Below are 20,955 nucleotides of genomic sequence, written 5' to 3'. Positions count from 1 at the left end.
TCTCAAATGGGCACCTAAAAGCAGGTAACTGGAGAGAAAATGGATTCTCACTAATTTAGAAGATCTTTATTTAGACTGGATAAAAAGTTTGTTGCTCTATAAAAAAAAGCCTCCATAAAGCTAGAACATTTTACTATTCATCATTGATTGAAGAAAATAAGAACAACCCCAGGTTTCTCTTCTGCACTGCAGCAAGCTGATGAAAAGTCAGAGCACTGTTGAGCTAACTATTCCTTTAATGCTAACTAGAAATGAATTCACGAACGTCTTCACAAGTAAAATTTTAACTATTAGAGAAACAATTATTCACAACTTTCATTAAGTACAGCTACTTTCAACACCACTGATATTTGTTTAGACAGTCTGTGAAGGTTCTCAGTCATGTAGGTCATTGTAGTCTAAGAAAAGAAAAGCATCTGGAGAGCACCATGAGCTGGATAACTGAGGACATACACAGACTTCCCAGAATTTCCTAACTGGATGATTACAAACGCATCAACAGAAGAAGAAGGTGGTTTCAAATTGTAACAAAGAGGTACTGCTGGGATTTGAACCCAGGATCTCCCGTTTACTAGACAGGCGCTTTGACCAGCTAAGCCACAGCACCTCTGGATGTGTTTCTTTCCAAGCTCCTTTAGACCATTTTCTAACTGAACTTTCCGAGTTAACTTCAGTAAGTACTTCCTCCAAACCATCAACATGTCTTAAAGACCCCATTCTTACAAGGCTGCTCAAGGAAGTTTAATGTTTGAATTTTGAATATCAGCCTCTGTCAGTTATTAAGCTGTATGTACCACAGGCCTTCAAGCTGGCAGTAGTTAAACCATTACTTTAAAAGCCATCACTGGACCCAGCAGTCTTAGTTAATTATAGGACAACCTCCAACCTTCCTTTATAAGGTTGTAGCTGTAAAATGCTTCTGTAAATGATCATCTGCAGAGGAATGGCTTATTTGAGGAGTTTCAGTCAGGTTTCAGAACTAATCACAAATGGCTTATTTGAGGAGTACATCACAGAAAGAGCTTTAATTACAATTTAATTTAATAACTGTACAATACTCTGTTTATAGTAACCATTGTCCTTAATGTAAATATGTAAGAAAAATTGTGTATGTTTCTGTTCTGTGTCCTGTGTACTGTTTGTTGTATATGTGTCTTTTGGCCGCTGTTACAACCAAATTTCCCCTTGTGTGACAATTAAAGGATTATTCTATTCTATTCTATTCTATTCTATTCTAAATGATCTTCTTATGGCCACTGACGGTGGACTCATGTCTGTGCTTGTCCTGCTGGACCTCAGACCTCATACTATTGACCATGGGCCTAAGCATTTCAGAGGTTACTGTGTCTGATGTGGGCCTCTCTGATCATTACCGTGTTTTTTTTTTTAAAGTAAAATTTCAGCCCACATAAATATGTCAACAGCAGTGATCACAAAACGGTGTATAACTGAAAACAGTAGTGAGATCTTTAACCAGGTCTTCCCCTTAACAGCTGACCTGACCTGTCCAGAGGTTCAGTCAATGAGCTCGTCAATAGCTTCAATGCTAAAATGTTAAATGTAATGGACACTATTGCTCCCATTAAGGTGAAGGTTATCTCTGGAAGGAAAAAGTCTACATGGAGAAACTCCACACTGGTGAAAAATGAAAAAAGAGAGTGTAGGAAAGCTGAACGCCGATGGAGAAAAACAAACCTCCAGGTTCATTATGACATCTATAAAGAGAAACTTCACAATTATAATTTACAACTGAGGAGTGCAAGGAGGTCCTACTTCTCTGACATCATCACCAAAAACAGCCATAATGCTCGGGTCTTATTTTCTACAGTTGACAGGCTAACAAACCCTCCTGTGTCAGTGGCAGCTGAACTTCACTCGACCATGGCCTGCAATGACTTCGCCAAATTCTTCACAGACAAAATCCAAAAGATTAGACAAGCAATTGGTACATCAACAGCAGATTCAGGATATATACTGTGTCCACCGAAAAACTGTTTAAACACCATGAAACAGTTTCACTCTATTAACAGCAAAGACTTGGAGGACATCTTAGGTCAACTGAACTCCTCCTCCTGCTGTTTAGATGTCCTGCCAACAAATTGTTTCAAAAAGGTCTCAAAGACTTTGGAGTCAGACCTGTTACAGATCGTCAACTTTTCTTTAATGTCAGGTGTGTTTCCAGAACCACTAAAAACTGCTGTAAATAACCTATACTGAAAAAGGACAATCTTGACAAGACACAAATGAACAACTACAGGCCGATCTCCCATTTTTAAGTAAGACCATTGAAAAAGCAGTTTCTCAACAGCTCAATTACTTCTTAAAACAGAATAACTGCTATAATGCCTTCCAGTCAGGTTTTAGACAGAACCACAGCGCTGAAACTGCTCTGACCAAAGTGTTTAATGACATATGTCTGAATAGAGACAGTGGAAAAATGTCAGTCTTAGTTTTACTGGATCTCAGTGCAGCATTTGATACAGTTGACCACAACATATTACTCAAATGACTGGAGAACTGGGCAGGTCTTTCAGGAATTGTACTAAACCGGTTCAAAACATACTTAGAAAACAGGAAATACTTTGTATCAATGGGTAGCTTCACATCTGAGCAGACAAGTATCACATGTGGAGTTCCCCAAGGTTCCATTTTGGGACCCCTTCTGATTAACATTTACATGCTCCCACTGGCACAGATTATAAAGAACAACAAAATAAACTATCATAGCTATGCAGATGACACACAAATATATATCACAATGTCACCAGGAGACCGAGGCCCTGTACAGGCTCTTGGTAAATGCATTGAGGAAATCAATGACTGGTTGTGCCACAATATTCTCCAGCTAAAGAAAAACAAAACTGAGGTAATAGTCTTTGGTGCCAAAGAAAAACGATTGCAGGTCACCAGAGAACTTCAATCTATACACCTAAAAACCAGGTGAGAAATTTGGGTGTAGTGATGGATGCAGACCTAAACTTAGAAAAACACATTAAGACAATAACAAAATCAGCTTACTATCACCTCAAGAATATTTCAAGGATAAAAGATCTGATGTCCCAACAGGACCTGGAAAAACTAGTCCATGCATTCATCTTTAGCAGGCTTGATTACTGTAACAGCATCTTTACAGGTCTACCTAAAAAATCAGTCAGACAACTACAGCTCATTCAGAACTCTGCTGCTCGAGTCCTCACTAAGACCAAAAAAGTGGACCACATCAGTCCAGCTCTGAGGTCTTTACACTGGCTACCTGTCCGTCAGAGGATAGACTTTAAAGTTTTGATGCTGGTCTATAAAGCTCTGAATGGTTTAGGACCAAAATACATCAGTGACCTCCTGACCCAGTATGAACCTTCCAGATCCCTCAGGTCATCTGGATCCGGCTTTTTATCAGTTCCCAGAGTCAGAACCAAACACGGAGAAGCTGCATTCAGCTTTTATGCTCCATATATCTGGAACAAACTCCCAGAAAGCCTCAGATTAGCTGAAACACTCAGTTTATTTAAATCCAGGTTGAAGACTCACTTATTCTCAGCTGCATTTGAATAAAACACCAAATCCACACTTTTAAGATTAAATTTCAAAACTTAAATTTTAACTACGGATTTTATCTACTGTTCTGATTTTATCTACTGTTTTTTAATCAATTTTAAATCATGCTTTTTATTTGTTTTTGTTTTTTAATGTCTTTGTAAAGCACTTTGAATTAATTAAAGAGCGTTTCATTCCATAGTGTAAACTTCACGAGCTTTATCCAAAGCACAATCTGTTGATTCACCTGCTAAGTATATTCACAGTGATTTGCTAGCCTAGCCTAGCTTAGCTCATAGCCAACTCGCTAGCAGCATGGCCTCTATACCTCTATAGAGGTGGCCCACACATGGTTCAGCACAAGGCCAGTTTTAGACACACTGGTGGTCCTGTGCTGGTCCATGTGTGGATTACCTCTGGCAAACCTGATCTGGGCCACCAAAGGGCCGTTATTTTTTGCGGTATGTGGGCCATGTGTAAGATGTGTGCAAACGCACTGCTGGCCCTGTGCTGGCCCAGATGTCAGCCTTATGTGTACCATGAAGAAAGATGAGTAAACCCTCACTAGGTTATGGATAAAGTGTACACTCACAAACCTGTCAAATCTGCATTTGAAACGTTGGCTACCATAGCAGTATAGTATTGAAACATGGCATTTGGGTCTTCTAACTAAAATAGGAGAATAGGGACATAAATAGTGCTATCATTGCCAGACCTGGCCCACATCTGGTTGACATACACCCTGACATGACAGAGTCAGAAGTGCCAGCTTGATGCCAGATCTGAGCCAGACCTGTTTTTTATGGGCCTGGGCCACATAACCACAATCAAGCCAGATATGGCATGCCATCGCATAAACAGTGCCATCTATGCCAGGCCTGGCCCATATCTGGATAACATATCATGCCAGAAGTCAACCAGCAATGCCGGCTTGATGCCAGATCCGGGCCAGACCTTCTTGCTATGTGGGACTATTCAATCTGGTCAAATGCTTTCTCAGCATTGAGTGCCAAACCTGCTAACTCTCCTTTTTTAGGTCTGGCATTAGAGTAAATAATATTAAACAGTCGTTTTAAGATTAAAAAATGAATTTCTCTGAGGTATAAATCTGGTCTGATATGGATCTACTAAGTGTGTTAAAAAGGGGCTTAATTTTCTAGGGAGTATTTTAGAGAATAGTTTCCCATGCAGATTTAGCAAGGAGATGGGGCAGTGGGCAGAGTAGCCCAGGCTTTTCCAGCAGTCTCTACACCCAGGGTCTTCCAGCAGCCACCAGGCCCAGGATCCTCCAGCAGCCACTAGGCCCAGGCTCTTACAGCAGCCACTAGGCCCAGGATCCTCCAGCAGCCACTAGGCCCAGGATCCTCCAGCAGCCACTAGGCCCAGGATCCTCCAGCAGCCACTAGGCCCAGGACCCTCCTGCTGCCACCAAGCCCATGCTCCTCCAGCAAGGCACCAATAAGTAAACCAACAGTGACTTCAACGAGCCATCACAAGGTAACACCAATCTCACCAATTTCAAAATGCCGCCTAAGAAAGCAAACCCAGGAGTTGAAGAGGAGTTGGAGGAGATTAGGAAATCGCTTAATTTTATGTCTGATGAACTGAGCAAAGTGGCTAAACAACAAGGTATGCTACATGACCTAATGGATGAGATAAAACAACTAAAAAGCTTGATAAAGGAGAAGGACAAGAAAACAGACAACTTGGAACGGCGAATCGAGGACCTTAAACAATACACAAGAATGGATGATTTAGTCATAAGTGGACTGGAGACGCAACACCGGACCTATGCCAGAGTAACAGCTGGCGGATGTAAAGACGGTGAAGATGCCCCGGCAGAGGAGTGGCAAACGCTTGAACAGCAAGTGATAAAATTCCCTCAAACGAAGAATGTAAGTATTCAGAGCCATCATATCGCAGCATGCCACACACTCCCCAGAAAAGACAGTAAAACAAAGCCAGCAATTATTCTTCGGTTTGTGAGTCGCAAAACAAAGATTGAGTTACTGAAACAGGGAAAGAAGCTAAAAGGTACCGGTGTGTATTTAAATGAACATTTAACGAAAAAGACTGCTGAAATTGGAAGACAGGCACGCAGCCTGAGAAAACAAAATAAGATACAAGCGACATGGACTAGGAAATGCAAAGTAATGATAAGACTAAATGGCACTCCCGAAGAAGTGAAAGTTGTGATGAGAACTCAAAGACTTAGAGTAATATAAATAATCAAGAATCTGCTATGAAATCTATTGGAAAAGTGACGATTGGATAATGAAGAATGGGAATGGAAAGTGTTTCTGGCCTTACGGTTAAAAAAAATAATGGAAAAACAACAAAAACAACAACAACAAAAAAACACATAAATGACAAGTTTGGACACGGATTATAGGTTTCCATTCAGAGATATTGAAGAGGAAGACTTTGATTATCAAAAAGGACTGTCAAGGTGGTTATTTTGCCACACGCTGAGAAAACGAACTTCAAAACATTTAACAACATGCATGACCCTGAAAGCAACATTGACCCAGATAACCACTTCTACAATAACAACAATAACACTTGTGAGTACTATACAGGCGACCAATTCAATATGAATATTAAAATGACAAATGCATTATCGGTCATACATTTCAATAGTAGAAGCCTGTATAAAAATGTCTCTAAAATTACAGAATGTTTAAGTAAGTTAAAAAAGTTTAATATAATTGCAATATCAGAAACATGGCTCGATAATTAGAAAGCCAGTGAAATGGGACTGGAAGGATACGAATTATTTACAATGAACAGGGTGAATAAAAAGGGAGGCGGTGTTGCTTTATATGTAGATACAGTTTTGAAATGTAGTCTGATTGAATGTATGTCAAGCACCATAGATAACGTATTGGAATGTGTCACTATTGGAATCCATGTTGAAAAAGCTAGCATTATGATTATAAGTTGCATCTATAGGACACCAGGATCATGCCTTGACACATTCAGTGAAAAACTTGCTGCTATGTTTAGCAACCTAAATGATAAAAAATTGCAAATAATTTGTGGTGATTTTAATATAGATTTGCTAAACCCAAATGGACATCAGAAAACAACAGATTTCATAAATACAATGTATAGTAACTGCCTTTTCCCTGTAATTATAAAACCAAGTAGAATAACAATTGACACAGATACATTGATAGATAATATATTCACAAATAAAATTGACTATGAAATAGTAGGTGGACTTCTTATAACTGATATAAGCAATCATCTTCCTGTTTTTCAATTTTTCAAAATTATTTTGGGATCAAAACTAAACAAAAGAATCAAACATTTGACATGATACCACATAGAACAACAAGAGCCATTGCTGCCCTCCAGGTGGACTTAAAGGAACACAATTGGAATGAGGTTTTTGCAAATGAAGATTCAAATAGTGCATATGATGCATTCCTATCAACTGTAATTTCACTATATGAAAAACATTGTCCTTTAATGAAAATCACTAGAAAGCATCACAGACCAAATAAGCCATGGATCACAAAGGGGCTAGAAGATGCATGTAAAAAGAAAAATAATCTATATAAGAGATTCATAAAACAGGGGACAAAAGATGCTGAAATAAAGTACAAGTTATATAAAAATAGATTAGTAAATATTATAAGAACAAGTAAGAAAGAATATTCCCACACATTATTGGAGCAAAGTAGAAGTAACACACAAGAAACATGAAGGTTATTAATTAGCATAATCAAAAAGGGTTAAAAAATAACAATTATCCAGACTATTTAAAAAAAGATAAAGATATTGTGCTTGATAAAACTAAAGACATTGCAAATGAATTTAATGACTTCTTTGTAAATGTTGGCTTTAATTTAGCAAAAGAAATTCCAGAGTCAAGAAATAATAATCACCTAATTAAACATATTACTCAGAATTTGTCCTCCATGTTTAGATAGATTAGATTTGATTGGATTAGATCAGGGGTCGGCAACCCTAGGCACGCGTGCCACAGTTGGCACGCGAAAGGTTAACTGATGGCACGACCATAGCTGGACTGGCCATCGGGCATACCATTTGCTCGGTGGCCCGGTGACTTTTTTTCTTTTCTTTGTAACGGTATAAACAATGAAAGGTGGTGGATTGGCCAGATGCTGGCCGGTGTGTAAAAATAACTCGGTTGTTTGGTGGTGGCTATCGCGGAGCTTCCACAGATTCAGAAACATTAGCAAGTGGTGGAGGCCAGCAGGTGGATGAGGGAGAGGGGAGGCAGGAGGAGGAGAGATCCGAGGCAGCCGCCGGTCTGAGTATCAGGTGAACTGAACTTCAGGTAAGAAGTTATGACCTGCAGTCTATCTGGGTCAGATATAAACCAAGTTTAGGTGGAGTTTATTTTCGTTATGCTGACTTTTTACAGTCAGTTACAAAGAAATACTTTCTTATTCTCATTTAAAATGTCTCGCTGTTATTAAATAATTATCTGAATCTTACAACCAAAGTTTTTATTTGACATAAAATGTATAGAAATCATACATATACCAACAAGACTGTACATCACTGTAACAACAGCATTTGTTTTCATTCAAAGGCTTTATGGCTTTAATACCTGGTGGGCCGGTCTTTAGTCAAAATGCCCGGGCTGTTTTTTTGTCCCAGTCCAGCCCTGGGCATGACACGCAGTGAATTAATCTGAGAAGGTGCATCAAAAAATAAATGGCCAGCGGTGCACATCGCAAATCAGCTTGCATAGACACATTAGTTGTACCTCTTCCTAATGACGGTATCTTAGCTAACAAACCCAAACTACCAGATTCAACTTGTAATTGGCTAAAAATAACTTAGCCTATTGGTAAGAGGGACATTGTTAGCTTTCCACATTTCGACACTTCAAAAGCTTCAGGAGTTTTCCGCTCAGCACAGCATCAGCACCACGGAAATACACATCGGAAAATATACATCCGTAACTCGAGACACAATGCATTTTTGGGACTTTCAGGTGTATGGACCAATGTTTGATTTTCTGAACAAACCAGAAATCTTTAATGAGCAGCTGGATTTGTCTCGCAGTAACTGGCTGAGTTAATGCCAGTTAACGCAACATCGAAGCAGCTGGAATCCACAGCTGTGCGTATTCATGGAGCTTGCATTTTCACCTGCTGGACATCACTACCTGACAAGTTTAACTGTCTTCAGAACATTGCAGAGGCCTTATTGACAGTATTTGGCTCTACATATCTGTGTGAGCAGATTTTCTCTCACGAGTGTCCTCAGGTAGCCGTCTGAATGCTGGACACTCGGAGACCTGTGTCTCTGAGTGGGAGACCAGAGATCACATAACATGTGTGTCTCTGTATTAACAAACATGCCATATTGGCCCAGTTTATTTTTCTTATCATGGTTGTGAGGAGACCATAAATAGCATTTGTATTGTCTGTTGTACAGTCCATTTGCTGTTATGGAGTTCTTGTTATGGATAAAAGGTGTCTTTTTTTGTTTCAAAATAGCTGATAACTATTCGCTGATAGCTGCCAACATCTGCAAACAAATATAATTCTATAAAGTGGTTCTATATATTGTGTAACTGTTCATATAGAGCGTTATTAAATTTATTGCAAATGCAATCATATGGCACACTGACTTCTGAGGAAATTTTAAATGGCACTCGCCATCAGAAAGGTTGCCTACCCCTGGATTAGATAAAACTTTATTAATCCCTTGGGTGGGTTCTTCCAGGAAATTCGGTTTCCAATAGCACAGCACCGACAGAAGTTACAGAATGTGAGCAGAAATATACCATATATACACATATATAAATACAGAGTATACAAAAGGGATAAATAGAATAAATAGGAATAAGAATACAAGAGAACTGCAATTGTTTATTGGTGCTGTAACTCACAGAGAAATAATTAACATTGTGAAAACATTTAAAAATAAGAAGTCCACTGACTGTTTTGGTATTGAAATGATAGTAGTATTGTAGAATATGTAGTGCAACCTTTCACATACATTTGTAATCTGTCCTTTCGAACTGGTATCTTTCCCTCAAAAATGAAAATAGCAAAAGTTATTCCAATCCTTAAAAACAGAGAGAGATGTCAATTTACCAATTACAGGCCAATATCACTACTCCCACAGTTCTCAAAAATTTTAGAAAAGTTATTTGTTAATAGACTTGATAAATATATTGGGAAGCATAAACTCCTAAGTGATAACCAATATGGCTTTAGAACGAAAAGGTCCACTTCGATGGCAGTGATGGAACTTGTAGAAAGGATATCTACTGCAATAGATAATAAGGAATATACTGTTGGTGTTTTTATAGACTTAAAAAAGGCATTTGATACAATTGATCATTCTATATTAATAAATAAACTAGAGAGATATGGTATAAGAGGGATGGCATAAAAGTGGATGAAAAGTTACCTGGATGACAGATATCAATATGTCGAAATCAATAATGTAAAATCTAAGCAGTTGAAGGTAACTTGTGGTGTTCCTCAGGGCTCTGTGCTGGGCCCTAAATTATTCATATTATATATAAATGATAGATGTAGTGTTTCCACATTGTTAAAATGTGTATTGTTTGCTGATGATACAACTCTGTATTGCTCATGTAAAAACCTAGAACAGCTTCTGACTACAGTGGAAAAGGAGTTAAATATATTAAAAAACTTTTGTATCGCTTTTAAGTGGGTGAGTGAAGGTGTTCACTGTGATTGAGCAACGTCCCTTTAGTAAGTGTGTTTCAGCTGGGTGGCTGTGCTGCCCTTCCATCGAAGCACTTGTGTGTTGTTTTGCTTTCTTGTTTTAGTATATTGTGTTTGGTGGTTATCCTGGGTGGGGGGTAAGCTGCAGAGTTTGGTAGCTGCCTGCTCTTGAGTTTGCGTTTACAGTTGCCTCGAGCCCGGTACACCACTGAAGACTAGACAAGTTTTGTTTTTAGCGTTTTAGGCTGGGAGTTGCACATAGTAAATCAGTGGCACCAAACTTGACAGGAGGTTTGAGACCATTCATTAATTATGGTCTTGTGGCTGAGGCAGGTAGGCCGTTTTTAAGTTGGCATGGCATGTACACCGTGTGTGCATCTAATATTCAATTCAATTCAATTCAATTTTATTTATATAGCGCCAAATCACAACAAAAGTTGTCTCAAGGCGCTTCATAGATACAGAGAAAAACCCAACAATCATATGACCCCCTATGAGCAAGCACTTTGGCGACAGTGGGAAGGAAAAACTCCCTTTTAACAGGAAGAAACCTCCGGCAGAACCAGGCTCAGGGAGGAGCGGCCATCTGCTGCGACCGGTTGGGGTGAGAGAAGGAAGACGGGATAAAAGACATGCTGTGGAAGAGAGACAGAGGTTAATAACAGATATGATTCAATGCAGAGAGGTCTGTTAATACATAGTGAGTGAGAAAGGTGACTGGAAAGGAAAAACTCAATGCATCATGGGAATCCCCCGGCAGCCTACATCTATTGCAGCATAACTAAGGGAGGATTCAGGGTCACCTGGTCCAGCCCTAACTATATGCTTTAGCAAAAAGGAAAGTTTTAAGCCTAATCTTAAAAGTAGAGATAGTGTCTGTCTCCCGAATCCAAACTGGAAGCTGGTTCAGCAGAAGAGGGGCCTGAAAACTGAAGGCTCTCCCTCCCATTCTACTTTTAAATACTCTAGGAACAACAAGTAGGCCTGCAGAGCGAGAGCAAAGTGCTCTAATAGGGTGATATGGTACTACAAGGTCATTAAGATAAGATGGGGCCTGATTATTTAAGACCTTGTATGTGAGGAGCAGGATTATTTAGGAATATGTCAGTGTTGATGGATGCTAATGACATCCTCATGTGGTGAGTGTTTTGTGCTGTGACCTTTAGTGTTGTGGGGAATATGGCTACATTTGTTGGATCACTTGTGAGTGTTGCTGGCAAGGTGATGGCAATAACACTGAGGGGTGCTGAGCCACCCTTGATGTGATCATTGTGTGGCCACTGCTCTCCATTTGTGGGTGGTCACTAGTATGCTTGCTTTACTGAATTTTGTACATTAAAGTAACTTGTTGTGGTATGAGGCCACTCGTATGTTTGTGTGGTGGAGAGACCACAGATCACTTGTGTGATTATTCGTGGCTGCTCTCATTTTGTGTTGTAGCAGGCTGAATAATCATTTTGGGTTTGTGACTGTTGTACTCCTTTGTGTTGGTCACATGTTACTTTTTGTGTGTTCAGTGTGACAACTTCAGATCCTCATGCAGGGGCATCCATGTTTAAAATGCCAACTAAAGAAAGTATGTGAGTATTTAGTTTTGTGTTAGAGCTGGTAATAAAGTGCTCAAGTTTGTGCTTTGGCTCAAGCTTATTTTTGAGGGATCAAGGCTTCAGAAGGGCTTTTAATTTGTTTAGGGGTCCTAGAGGAACCCTTTTGAGGGAGGAGGTGTTACGTCCCTCTGCAGCCCCTAATCTCCTCAATGTTTTCAGCTGGTGCCAATTGGCCACACCTAGTCAGGTGTGGATAAAAGCATACCTGAGGCAGGCTTTCAGGGAGCTCACTTGTCTTTGCCTGGGTGGCACCAGCCATTTTATCCAGCCTGTGATGCCATTGTAAGATTAAAACCTCTTCCTATTTACACTCTGGTATTAGTCTCCTTTTTTATGTTGCGGCCTCGAGCCGGGTCGTAACATGGAGTAATGGATATAAAACAAATACTCTATTTTCAAGTTACAAAAAAGAGCTATAATAATTATAAATCAAACTATATAGAACCAACTAAAATTTTGTTTATTAATCTGAATACCCTGAAATGTTATGATTTAGTTGAATATAAAATGGCACAGATAATGTATAAAGCACAAAATAACTTGCTTTGCCGCAGTACTCGGAAGCTGTTTGAAGTCTAAAGGCATGCTTCAGCTAATACCTTTTGATTAGCCTTGTCTCATGCTTTCTTGCTTTGTGGTAATCTTTATTCTGTATTCACTGAGATATTTGAATGCTAAACAATAAATCAATCAATCAAAAAAAAAAAAGAAGATGGGACTGTATTAACTAATGCTTAAATGTTTTATGCAGGAGGTATGGTCACAAAATCTCACTAAATTTCTTGTAAAAGTTTGCTATGGACTGTTTTTACTTGAGGCAGTTACCCTCTTGATTTCTTCTATTGTTATTTTAGCTTTAGTTAAGCTGTTCAAGTTCATCCTCCTCTAGGTTTGGAAAGTATTTTTATTTTTTTATTTTCATATTTTAAAGGCTCTTGTAGAAAAACTGTTACTGTTGCATTAAATTAATTTGTTTTAATGAGTGATTCTTATGGTTAATTCTAGTGATCACTGAGAATGTATTATTGTATGTGAAATAAAATTGTTCTGTTTTTCTTATGTTTTGGCCCCTAACTGTGTTTTACTGTATACAGTGTACTCTTGAATAAACAGCTTTTCCAGTCTCACTTCATTTCTGGATATCTTAAAATTGATCCAGTGTCGTGTTGGATTTACTTGATTCAATAATGGACATTAGTTGGACAGCTCACCAGTCTATCACCAACAACCATTTGAATACACATTGACAGATAATTTAGAATCCCCAATTAATCTAACTCTAACAACTGCATGACTTAACTATGGGAAGAAACCAGAATACCCAGAGAGAACCCAGTGCAAACTAGCCAGATTGTGGATTTGTATCCACCTTCTTACTGTGAAGCAACCGCAATAACCACCATGCTACCAATTCAGACTTAACAAAAGTAGGAAAGCTATGATTTCAAGGCTTGATGCAGAATTTTTTGTACGTTTTTGTCTTTGACAGGTTAAACCACAATAAATAGCGATAGCATACACATGATGTGTGTGTAGTTGTCTGCCTCTTATAGATCCAGTGATTTTCCTGCAGTTTGAAATCTTGTGCGATCTTGTGAATTTCACGAGTTCAGCAACTAACCACTCTTACTAGATTGTTCTTGTTGAGATGACCTGATACAAATTAATTGTTGAATTTCATACAGATCCTTCATGATTTAATTACGTTCATAGAAGCATGAAATTATTGTGTTTAAATTACAAGTTAGACTTTTTTTTAATGTAACAACCACCCAATTTAATTCTTTCGGTATACCAAAAAAAGCAGAGGCAGCTGCTCGACTTGACTGAGATGGATGCCTGACTGAAATCCCGTGCAGTGTCGCAGCACGTTATTGACTTACTTCACTCGAACATGATATGAACAATTTAATCTAGCCTCTCTGCATATCACGTAGTTTCTACACTATATAGTTACACTTAACTTTAAAGCATGAGGCACTTGTGTTAAATACACGCAAGATGCTTACGTAAATCCAAGAGCTGGCCAATCCCTTTTTTTCCCCCCCATTGTGCTGGTTTTTTTTGTGTTTAGTAATATTCTATTCTCAAATCAGTTTACCTTCAATTTACAAAATGTGAACCATACACCAACCATTGTACATATAGATTCGCATTTGATACCTTTGCCCACAGCTCAGTGCATCATTGCTGCTGCCAGCATCATAATGTCATTAAATAGATGCCAAATCAAACCAAACTTCAGAACTGCTATTCTGAGTCTGCTGAATCTCAGAAATAACAATCATTGTGCTTACTCCAGCTTCAAGTAGTCAACACCTAGATGGTTTATTTTGTATGCACTATGTTTCGGCACATTCCACGCAAAAATACCATGTTCTTTATTTGGCAATGCTTGGCTAATTCTGGATTAGTTTTGTGTGCGGTGAGGAAGAGGCCAGGGGCAAATAGGGTGGAGAGCTGGGTCAGGATTGACAAGGAATCCATGACATGGATGAAAGTGCCGTAGGGGGTGAAATGATCCTTTACCCTTGCCACCAGGAGGAGGAGAGCCATGACCATGGTCGTGAGCATGTGGAGGGGGGCCACCACCATGGTCGTGAGCATGTGGAGGGGGGCCACCACCATGGTTGTGAGCATGTGGAGGGGGGCCACCACCATGGTCATGAGCATGTGGAGGGGGGCCACCATGACCATGTGGATGGCGTCTTCCATGATGTCCACAGACAGGCTCCTTCTCACCAGGCCCAAGGGCAGTGGTGTTCTGTTGAGAACAAAGACAACAAATGCAAGAGTTGTTTTTTTGTTGTTGTCGTTTCTTGATAAGTTGCCATAAAAAAGGAAATTTATTGCAAAGCTGCTGTTGGTCTCACCTCTGCAGGATAGAACTCACACTCAGTGGACAGGAGTCCATTTTGACTGGAGTAAGATGAACGGCAGAAAGCATGACGCTTTAAAAAAGTAAAAATATATACAATGAGAGAACTAACAGGAATGAGCCATAAAAAAGGTATTTGTCATTTAGGAATTAGCTGGAAGATCTGTAATGTTTGTATTTGATTTAATACTTCTTACAACTGTGCAGTAAATCTCTTGTTACTCTTTAACATTGTGATAGAAGTTTAATGGGAAGTGGTACTCCTGATCTCACGGAATACACACAGCTAAACACTTTACTAATTTTAGTACACAGCATATTAAAATGTGGCTCAGGATTTTCTGAAGTGTATGAGTTGTACTTACAGCTCTGTCAGGACAGAGCGGAACGCATGCCTCAATTATGATTCTAGAGCCCATTGGGCAACGAGTCTCCACAAGAGCGAACTCAGGATAGTAGTTCATTCCTAATCCCATTATATACTACAAGAAAAGAAAGTGTAAAGTTAAACAATGACTGATCTTATGAGTTCACAAAGAGGGGGAGGAAGAAAAGGATCCTCTGTACCCCAGTTGATATCCGCCCCACTTCCTTCAAGATGTAGTAATGCTGGTTACTGGTGTTCTTGTTGAATTCTGCTGTCGCTTCACGAACAGACTTGAGACCTTCAGAGTTGTTGAGAGGCAGCAGCACAGGACAGTCAGGGCAGATGCGTACCATCTCCAAATTAGTTTTTTCTGCAAACACACAAAGAATTGTGCTGAGCGTTCAGAGGATTCCAAAAATCACTTGCTGACGCTCTTTAGCGTTTTCTGTCAAATATTCTCCCCTGCAATCTTTCACAAGATAAAGAACTTCTCCCCATGTTTACTTCCTAAAGACTCTTCACTAGGATGCTTGTTTGAAATCATTTTTCAATCGTGAGTTTCTTCATTGTATTTTTTTAAGCGTTACACACTTTGGAAGTATTTTGTCACCCTTGTCCCAACTTTTTGTGAGACATGTCAAATGCTTTAAATTCTAAATAAGCATTTTTTTTAAACTAAACTTAATGCCACAGTGTTAATATTTGATATTATTGTACTGCTTTTACAAATGCTGTTTTTATCTGCAGTCAAATGACAAATTATGAAAAAACAGGGAAATTTTTTTCTCTCTTTTTTTTTTACTAATACCTGCTTTAAGGGTTAAGCCATCTATCATTGGTCCTTACAGTGAGTCTGTCTTTGGCCACATCAAGTGTGTTTTTGAACAGGCAGACCAACAGCCTTGGAGTAACAAGTAATCCAAAATGATCGTATTTGATCGTATCTACAGTAGCATCTTCTCAGTGAAATGGTGAACAGCTATGATGCAGAGAGAGCCCACCTTGTCGTGTGTCACATTCATATTTGGTTATGTTGGCATCACCATCTTTTATAGTCATCAACACAGTGCAGTTGGCCTTCACTGCCTTCAGAGAAACACAGAGAATACAGCTTTATTTCATAACATCACTGAAGTAACTTTGCATAATTTGGCCAGATTAGCACGTCCACCTTCTGACCAGAGGTGAATGTTACATGAAGTCAGTGCAGGCAGGTGGATTAAGCAAACAACTGTTTTGCATTTACCCGCGCTAACTCGCTACGTATTTCACATTTCTCAAAGGGTTTCGGGTTGATAGTGTGGCATTTTGTCTCCTGAAGATCCAGCTGCAACTTTACATTACATCCACCATCAACCTGGAAAGAGCAGAGAGTAAGACTGTCATTTACTGATGCAGTTTCCGATATCACCACAGGAACGCCATGACAGACTTTAAGGATTTTTTGTCATGAAAAGCTGATGTAATGTAAAACTACAATAAACATTAATAATAATTTTTAAAAAAAAGGAAAACATTTCAAAAGAATTGTGGACTTGGATTTGTCACTCACCATGCTTTTATAGAAATTTATAGAAAATGTTTTTTCTACTCTCTTCTATTGTTTAAGTTTTGTCCCACTTGTTGTTTATTATCTCTTTGCTCCTTTTGGAGCAAAGAGCAAAGTGGAAATACTCAAATGTGAACTGCAAATGTGCACATTTACTGCTACTATCATACCTGTTCCACACTGTTCCCTTGAACTTTATGCAGTCTGAACTTGTAGCCATGGTGGTGATACTCATTGATGTGATGCACTGCCTTATCTGCTGCCGCCGGACCGTTACCTTCACTGCATGTTAGTGGCTCCAAACCTGGGGCAGCGCTGCAAAGCAGGACTGCTGCCGAAAGAAGTGTCAGGACTCGTAACGTCCTCATGGTACCGCGGAGAAGACTGGAGCAGGCCACTATTACAGGGCTGTTATATAGAGTGGATTGGTTAACATATGTCAGTGGGTTAGACAGACAGTGACAAACAAGATAGGAAATAAATGATAAATAAATAGAAGCGACCACAAGACAAACATGAACTTTAATCAGAGGAGCTCAGCATATTTTGAAATGTTTACTGAACCAGTCAGTTTCATCACACTTCTTACACAGTCAATATTTAAACTGAAGGATGTTGTTGTAGGATTTTTAGCAGCTGCAGATCTTACATGTTTTTTTGCTCATCATTACAATCAAAATGTTTGAAAAGAGTTCAGATTTGGCCCAACTTTGTTCATTTGATTTGTGTTTGGAATAAACCAGGGTAGCTGTTTAAACATTACTTCTATCCTAATTTTGGCACAAGGACAGGGATCTTTATCCTTTTAAGGGGTTTCCACACCCTTAAAAGTACTTAAAACTTTTTTGTTTCTTCTCTTTTCTTTTTGTTATTTATTTTGGTTGTAAGAGGTTAAGCATATTTTTATCATTTCATTCAAATGCCAGAACAGTTAGAGAGTTATTTGTTATTTTACACCCAATGACCCAAGAGAATTCTTTAGATCAAAATAGCTTCAGACAAACTTTTACCCAGCAATGCTACAGCGTTTTTTCAAGTATAGGTGGACTACCTCAAGCTGGAGGTGGTAAAAAAACATCCATGGCCAGATTAATTGCTTAATTTACTAAGAATAATTTAAAAAACAAACAAAAACTATTGTAATTAAGATACAAGAAAGTGAAAAGTATAGAAGCACTTTGCTTTCTCATCAGAAAAGCACCATTTAAGTGCCAGTCAGATTACTAATTACTGCAAACGTATTTGTACGACTTTCACATTTAGAATGCAGAATTTGGTCATTTCAAAAAAACATACAAAGAAGTTTGCTAAAGTTTGTGAAAGGCAATTTACTGCTATTTGCATCAACAGGCAAAGTGTTGATGTGTTGATTTACCACAGGACTAAAAGATATACACTTTTCCACTTAACATGGCTGATAATTCTTATCAGCACAAGCATAATCATCAAAAACGTACCAAATCTTTGAGTCGGGCCAGTTAGTTAGTATTAATGGAATTTTGAAACCCATTGTGAACAAAGAAACTCAGGGACACAAGAGACAATATCAAAGACAGTTGCAACCTGTTAATCACATACAGGCTACTATGTTGCACAATCCGTTTTGAATCTAAAGGGGACTATAACTTATCTTTTTTTTTAAATTATTTCTGAGTTTTACAGTTTACAATGTTAGTTACAGGTATTGATTAACACAATTTGCAAAAACCCCCCCCAAAAACAAAAGAGAAACACTGAACAATCGGGAGTGACCAGTTGCCAGATTATTGATTTTAAAATTTGAGAATTAAATTCTGCTTATGTATATTAGTGTATTGGACCCACTTATCCCAGCACGACAAAAACCAACTTACTCTGTTATTCACATATGCTGTTAACTCCTCCATCCTACAAATCTCAAGTGTTATTTCCCACCACAATGATAAAGTTGGTACATCTTCCCATATGGAAAAGAAATAGTAAAAACATATATGATTTACTCATGAAAGTGGCCACTTTCTCATTCCTTTCATATATTTTTTTTAGTAAGTATACAAAACATACAAGTTTCATTATATAATTTTTCAAGGGATCTTATCTCTTTTCACTCTTGCATGCTTTTCATACAAGTTTCATACAAGACAGATACAAACTTTATAAGATTTATATATATCTTTTCCATATGGGTTGTAATGGCCATTTCTTTGTTATACATTCCTTACTTGCAACTAGCGAGGCACTTAGTAAACATTTCTCTTTTTTAGACCATTCCTGTGGCGTACATTAAAAAAAAATTGTTTTCATTCCAAAAGGGAATGTACAGTTGAAAATTTCTTGTAGTGTTTCGTGAATGTCTTTCCAGTAAGTCTTGATCAAAGGGCAGTCCCACATTATGTAAGCATGGTGTGCTCGTTGGTGTCCACATTTTCTCCAACATACAGGGGGATTCCTGTCATAATGAATCTTTTGGCAAGGGGTGATAAAGAACCTTATTACAGTTTTCCATCCAAATTGGACTATAACTTATCATAACTATATGGTGCTGTCTGAAGGGAAATGACTCGTCCACAGCATGTCTTTTATCCTGTCTTCCTTCTCTCACCCCAACCAGTCGCAGTAGACCACCACCCCTCCCTGAGCCTGGTTCTGCCGGAGGTTTCTTCCTGTTAAAAGGGAGTTTTTCCTTCCCACTGTCGCCAAAGTGCTTGCTCATAGAGGGTCATATGATTGTTGTGTTTTTCTCTGTATGTATTATTGTAGGGGCTACCTTACAATATAAAGCGCCTTGGGGCGACTGTTGTTGTGATTTGGCGCTGTATAAATAAAATTGGATCGAATTGAAAAATTGAATTAATCAAAAAGTTGATGATTTATTCCCCTTGCATGCCAAATATCCTTGGGCAAGATATTAACCCCAAGTTGCTCTCTGATGCATCCATTGGAGTATAAATAGGTGTGAATGTTATATAGAAAGCAGTTACTTAGAGAAAGCATAGAAAACAGTTCTTGGGTGAATGAAGCAAGTTGTGTAAATCACTTTGAGTGATAGAGTAGAAAAGCCCTATATAAGAACCAGTCCATTAATTTAACTTTGAAACTCAGTGTCTGACACTGTCACAGTAATAGTAAGGGTCCTGCAGATGTCACTTGGTAATCGCACTGCATTTTCGCTGCATAAGACTCTGGATACTGTAACTCCTGTGAAAAAGAAAGCCTGAAATCAGAAGTATTTGACTCCCTGGTATAACTCTCAAATGGGCACGTAAAAGCAGATAACTGGAGAGAAAATGGACTCTCACTAATTTAGAAGATCTTTATTTAGACTGGATAAAAAGTTTGTTGCTCTATAAAAAAAGCCTCCATAAAGCTAGAACATTTTACTATTCATCATTGATTGAAGAAAATAAGAACAACCCCAGGTTTCTCTTCAGCACTGTAGTCAAGCTGATAAAAAAAAATCAGAGCACTGTTGAGCTAACTATTCCTTTAATGCTAAATAGAAATGAATTCACAAACTTCTTCACAAGTAAAATTTTAACTATTAGAGAAACAATTATTCACAACTTTCATTAAGTACAGCTACTTTCAACACCACTGATATTTGTTTAGACAGTCTGTGAAGGTTCTCAGTCATGTAGGTCATTGTAGTCTAAGAAAAGAAAAGCATCTGGAGAGCACCATGAGCTGGATAACTGAGGACATACACAGACTTCCCAGAATTCCCTAACTGGATGATTACAAACGCATCAACAGAAGAAGAAGGTGGTTTCAAATTGTAACAAAGAGGTACTGCTGGGATTTGAACCCAGGATCTCCTGTTTACTAGACAGACGCTTTGACCAGCTAAGCCACAGCACCTCTGGATGTGTTTCTTTCCAAGCTCCTTTAGACCATTTTCTAACTGAACTTTCCGAGTTAACTTCAGTAAGTACTTCCTCCAAACCATCAACATGTCTTAAAGACCCCATTCTTACAAGGCTGCTCAAGGAAGTTTAATGTTTGAATTTTGAATATCAGCCTCTGTCAGTTATTAAGCTGTATGTACCACAGGCCTTCAAGCTGGCAGTAGTTAAACCATTACTTTAAAAGCCATCACTGGACCCAGCAGTCTTAGTTAATTATAGGCCAACCTCCAACCTTTCTTTATAAGGTTGTAGCTGTAAAATGCTTCTGTAAATGATCATCTGCAGAGGAATGGCTTATTTGAGGAGTTTCAGTCAGGTTTCAGAACTAATCACAGAAACAGCTTTACAAAAGATCTTATGGCCTCTGACAGTGGACTGTCTGTGCTTGTCCTGCTGGACCTCAGACCTGTTGACCATAATTTTTTATTAAAGCTATTAGAGCATGCT

At 38.6% G+C, this 20,955-nt stretch overlaps 1 protein-coding gene and 2 non-coding genes across 3 annotated transcripts; all 3 read right to left on the bottom strand.

The window, feature by feature from the left end:
- Positions 1 to 533: 533 nt before the first annotated feature.
- Positions 534 to 607, bottom strand: trnat-agu (transfer RNA threonine (anticodon AGU)). The gene has a single exon. It is a non-coding gene; the product is annotated as a tRNA-Thr (tRNA).
- A 13,526-nt stretch (positions 608 to 14,133) lies between these two features.
- ahsgb (alpha 2-HS glycoprotein b) lies at positions 14,134 to 17,020 on the bottom strand. Its single transcript, XM_035913312.2, has 7 exons — positions 16,795 to 17,020; positions 16,322 to 16,432; positions 16,077 to 16,161; positions 15,276 to 15,445; positions 15,074 to 15,190; positions 14,704 to 14,781; positions 14,134 to 14,594 (listed from the first exon to the last, which is right to left on the bottom strand). Exons 1-7 carry the CDS (start codon positions 16,990 to 16,992, stop codon positions 14,241 to 14,243), a joined length of 1,113 nt encoding a protein of 370 aa, XP_035769205.2. The 5' UTR covers positions 16,993 to 17,020; the 3' UTR covers positions 14,134 to 14,240.
- A 3,367-nt stretch (positions 17,021 to 20,387) lies between these two features.
- On the bottom strand, positions 20,388 to 20,461 carry trnat-agu (transfer RNA threonine (anticodon AGU)). The gene has a single exon. It is a non-coding gene; the product is annotated as a tRNA-Thr (tRNA).
- Between the last annotated feature and the right edge of the window lie 494 nt (positions 20,462 to 20,955).

The sequence above is a fragment of the Neolamprologus brichardi genome, chromosome 17 (genome assembly GCF_056152115.1).
Source record: "Neolamprologus brichardi isolate AB-2024 chromosome 17, ASM5615211v1, whole genome shotgun sequence".
Lineage (NCBI taxonomy): Eukaryota > Metazoa > Chordata > Actinopteri > Cichliformes > Cichlidae > Neolamprologus > Neolamprologus brichardi.
The sequence above is the reverse complement of the archived record's forward strand: the minus strand, read 5'-3'. Positions and strand labels throughout refer to the sequence as shown.

Bases quoted from the DNA above. Each gene is read 5' to 3' on its own strand.
- ahsgb (XM_035913312.2), bottom strand. From the start codon at position 16,992: ATGAGGACGTTACGAGTCCTGACACTTCTTTCGGCAGCAGTCCTGCTT. The intron at 15,191-15,275 runs GTACAGAGGATC...CTTTTCTTGTAG, and splicing joins TGGGGCGGATATCAACTGGG to TATATAATGGGATTAGGAAT. The intron at 14,782-15,073 runs GTAAGTACAACT...ACTTTTTTAAAG, and splicing joins CGCTCTGTCCTGACAGAGCT to CGTCATGCTTTCTGCCGTTC.